Raw genomic sequence first — 2691 nt, 5'->3', positions numbered from 1 at the left:
AACACATAAAATTGCAATATTTCCAAGGCTTAATCCAGATCCCTCAGAAATAATGCCTTCTTTCAATTTCTATTTTAACGTCATTATTGACCTCCTAAATTTCACATTTGGCTTTAGACTTTGATGTTTTGGTTGTTAGTACTAACTATTTATTTGTTGTTTGAAACCAAATATCTCTTGTTGCAAAAAGCAAATGTGAGCATCTAGATCTCCTAAGAAAAAAAAGCCCTCTATTCTCACTTTTTAGTTCATCTTAATGGGCCTATTGAGAAAACACGGATAAACTTCGGCCTTAAAGCCCATTTACTAACTCGGCCTGCACAGAACTCACCAGTCATCAATGCTATTAAACCCTAACATGGATGTTGGAACTCTTGTCTACACGCGCACACACTAAACACACACAAAACCCTCGGCAGATATCTTGGCCGCCGCCGTAGCACCAAAAGCAGTCCGAAACATGGAGACGGCGACTGCGACTGCAAGAACGGTGAAAGACGTTTCACCTCATGAGTTTGTCAAGGCGTACGCCGCTCATCTCAAGCGCTCCGGCAAGGTTAATCCCTGCTCTCTCTTTTTCTAATAATTCATCGAAGATCTTACTCATTACTCTGATGCATCTGATGTATTAGGTATCATATCGCCTGATTTTTGTTTTTTCCTGTGTTGCTTGATGGATATGACTCGTTATACGTTGTTCGAATGATCTACTTCGAACATTACTCTTATTATATCGCTGTCCACACTTTCAAGCTTAAATTCATATGTAATTGATCTCTCGTCTCCATTTTTTCTCTTACACCTTTTGATTGGTCTATATTATATGTCGATATGCGTCTCTGTGCATAAGAAATATCGCAATTAGAAGTTTCAATCATTCTAGGTTGATTTGCTAGTACTTGTGTTCTGTTTACTCTTGGTATGATTGACTTAAATATGTACAGATTTGATAAAAATATCATTGCATTACCCCTAGATATTTCATAGCATATGCTTAATACAGTTTATGCTCAATCAATTTTCGTTCTTTTAATTGCTTATAGATGGAGCTTCCACATTGGACTGATATCGTCAAGACTGCTACATTCAAGGAGCTTGCACCATATGACCCTGATTGGTACTACATCAGAGCTGGTAAGCCTCGTTTTCACTCTTACAAACATGCACTATTGATGATCAAAAACTAACTTTTTCCTCATTATATTTTCTTTGAAACGAATCATAATCTTAGCATCAATGGCAAGAAAGATTTATTTGAGGGGAGGTCTTGGTGTTGGTGCTTTCCAGAGAATCTATGGTGGACGCAAGAGGAACGGAAGTGCCCCACCTCACTTCTGCAAGAGCAGTGGTGGTGTTGCTCGCCACATTCTTCAGCAGTTGCAGACAATGAACATTGTTGACTTTGATGCTAAGGGGTAATGTATTCTTTCATCTTACCATTCTTTTTCATTTGAAATGATTTGATGGTTTTTTGTTATTAAACACTGTCTCTTTTCATTTAAACAATTTTGATTGTTTCCATCAGTGGGAGGAAGATTACATCGAATGGAAGAAGAGATCTTGATCAAGTTGCAGGAAGAGTAGTTGTGGTTACTCCTTGAAAGAGAGCTTGAAATGGATACATCAGAATACAAGATTTCAGTTTTATCTATCTTTTCCTAAATTTAGTTTACTGGTAAATCTATTTTCTGTTATGCTCCCATCAGACATCATTTTATGTGTTATTTTTGTTGGTTAGTTTTAATGTTTGTCTTCACTTTTTGACATTTTGCCCTTTATCTTGAAATCCAATTTCATGTATTAAGATTATGATTTTGTTTCATGGTTATTAACAAGCCGTTGTGTTTTTTTTTTTTTTAGTTTTATTTCCATAGTTGGGAATAAAGCGTGTTTTTGGTAATTGTTATAAATCCAGGTGGCTAATATAAATTATAAAATAACATTTCCAATTACAGGCTGGAAAGATAATTATGCTATAAACCATGGCTTTTTTTTGGATTATTCATTTTTTAAATGATTTTTTAATTTCTTTTTTATTGAATTATTATATATTAATAAATGTTATTTTTAACATATGATAGTTATATATTAATTGATATTATTTTATTTGATTATTAGTTTCTTTTAAATAAATCTTTTTTTTTTATTTTCTTTTTATGGATTAATTTTTTTATTGGATTATATATATATATATATATATATATATATATATATATATATATATATATATATATATATATATATATATATATATATATATTGATTATTAATTTCTTTTAGTTAATTTTTCAAATTCATTTTTATTGGTTTAATTTTTTTTAATAACACCACTATCATAATATATTTTAAAAATTTTCTTCCTTCCCACTACACCATGACATAAATTGGGTCAAGATCAATTTCGTCAAGAACCAGGCATAAATTGGGTTAAGAACGTTGAGTTATAAAAAAACAAAAATGCCTAGAAAGTATATAACAAAAGGGTAATATTGTTTGGGTAAAAGAGCAATATGGTTGTGTAATTTTGATTTTGTATGATGATTTGTATGTTTTGATAATTATGCAACAATTTGATTTATCATAGTATATAACAAAAGGGTAGTATTATTATTTTTTTATCATTCATTATAGTCAATCGGTATTCACTATAGTCAATCAGATATGCACAATCAAATGAGACCTAAATGTCAT

The 2691-nt window shown here is 31.4% G+C and overlaps 1 protein-coding gene across 1 annotated transcript; it reads left to right on the top strand.

Moving 5' to 3' along the window:
- The first annotated feature begins 363 nt into the window (after nucleotides 1-363).
- On the top strand, nucleotides 364-1809 carry LOC145043101 (small ribosomal subunit protein eS19x). Its single transcript, XM_078991659.1, has 4 exons — nucleotides 364-556; nucleotides 1044-1134; nucleotides 1232-1415; nucleotides 1526-1809. Exons 1-4 carry the CDS (start codon nucleotides 461-463, stop codon nucleotides 1599-1601), a joined length of 447 nt encoding a protein of 148 aa, XP_078847785.1. The 5' UTR covers nucleotides 364-460; the 3' UTR covers nucleotides 1602-1809.
- Nucleotides 1810-2691: the final 882 nt, after the last annotated feature.

This window comes from Lactuca saligna, chromosome 4 (genome assembly GCF_052625555.1).
Source record: "Lactuca saligna cultivar CGN05327 chromosome 4, ASM5262555v1, whole genome shotgun sequence".
Taxonomy (NCBI): Eukaryota; Viridiplantae; Streptophyta; class Magnoliopsida; order Asterales; family Asteraceae; genus Lactuca; species Lactuca saligna.
The sequence above is the reverse complement of the archived record's forward strand: the minus strand, read 5'-3'. Positions and strand labels throughout refer to the sequence as shown.

Bases quoted from the DNA above. Each gene is read 5' to 3' on its own strand.
- LOC145043101 (XM_078991659.1), top strand. From the start codon at position 461: ATGGAGACGGCGACTGCGACTGCAAGAACGGTGAAAGACGTTTCACCT. The intron at 557-1,043 runs GTTAATCCCTGC...AATTGCTTATAG, and splicing joins ATCTCAAGCGCTCCGGCAAG to ATGGAGCTTCCACATTGGAC. The intron at 1,135-1,231 runs GTAAGCCTCGTT...TCATAATCTTAG, and splicing joins TTGGTACTACATCAGAGCTG to CATCAATGGCAAGAAAGATT.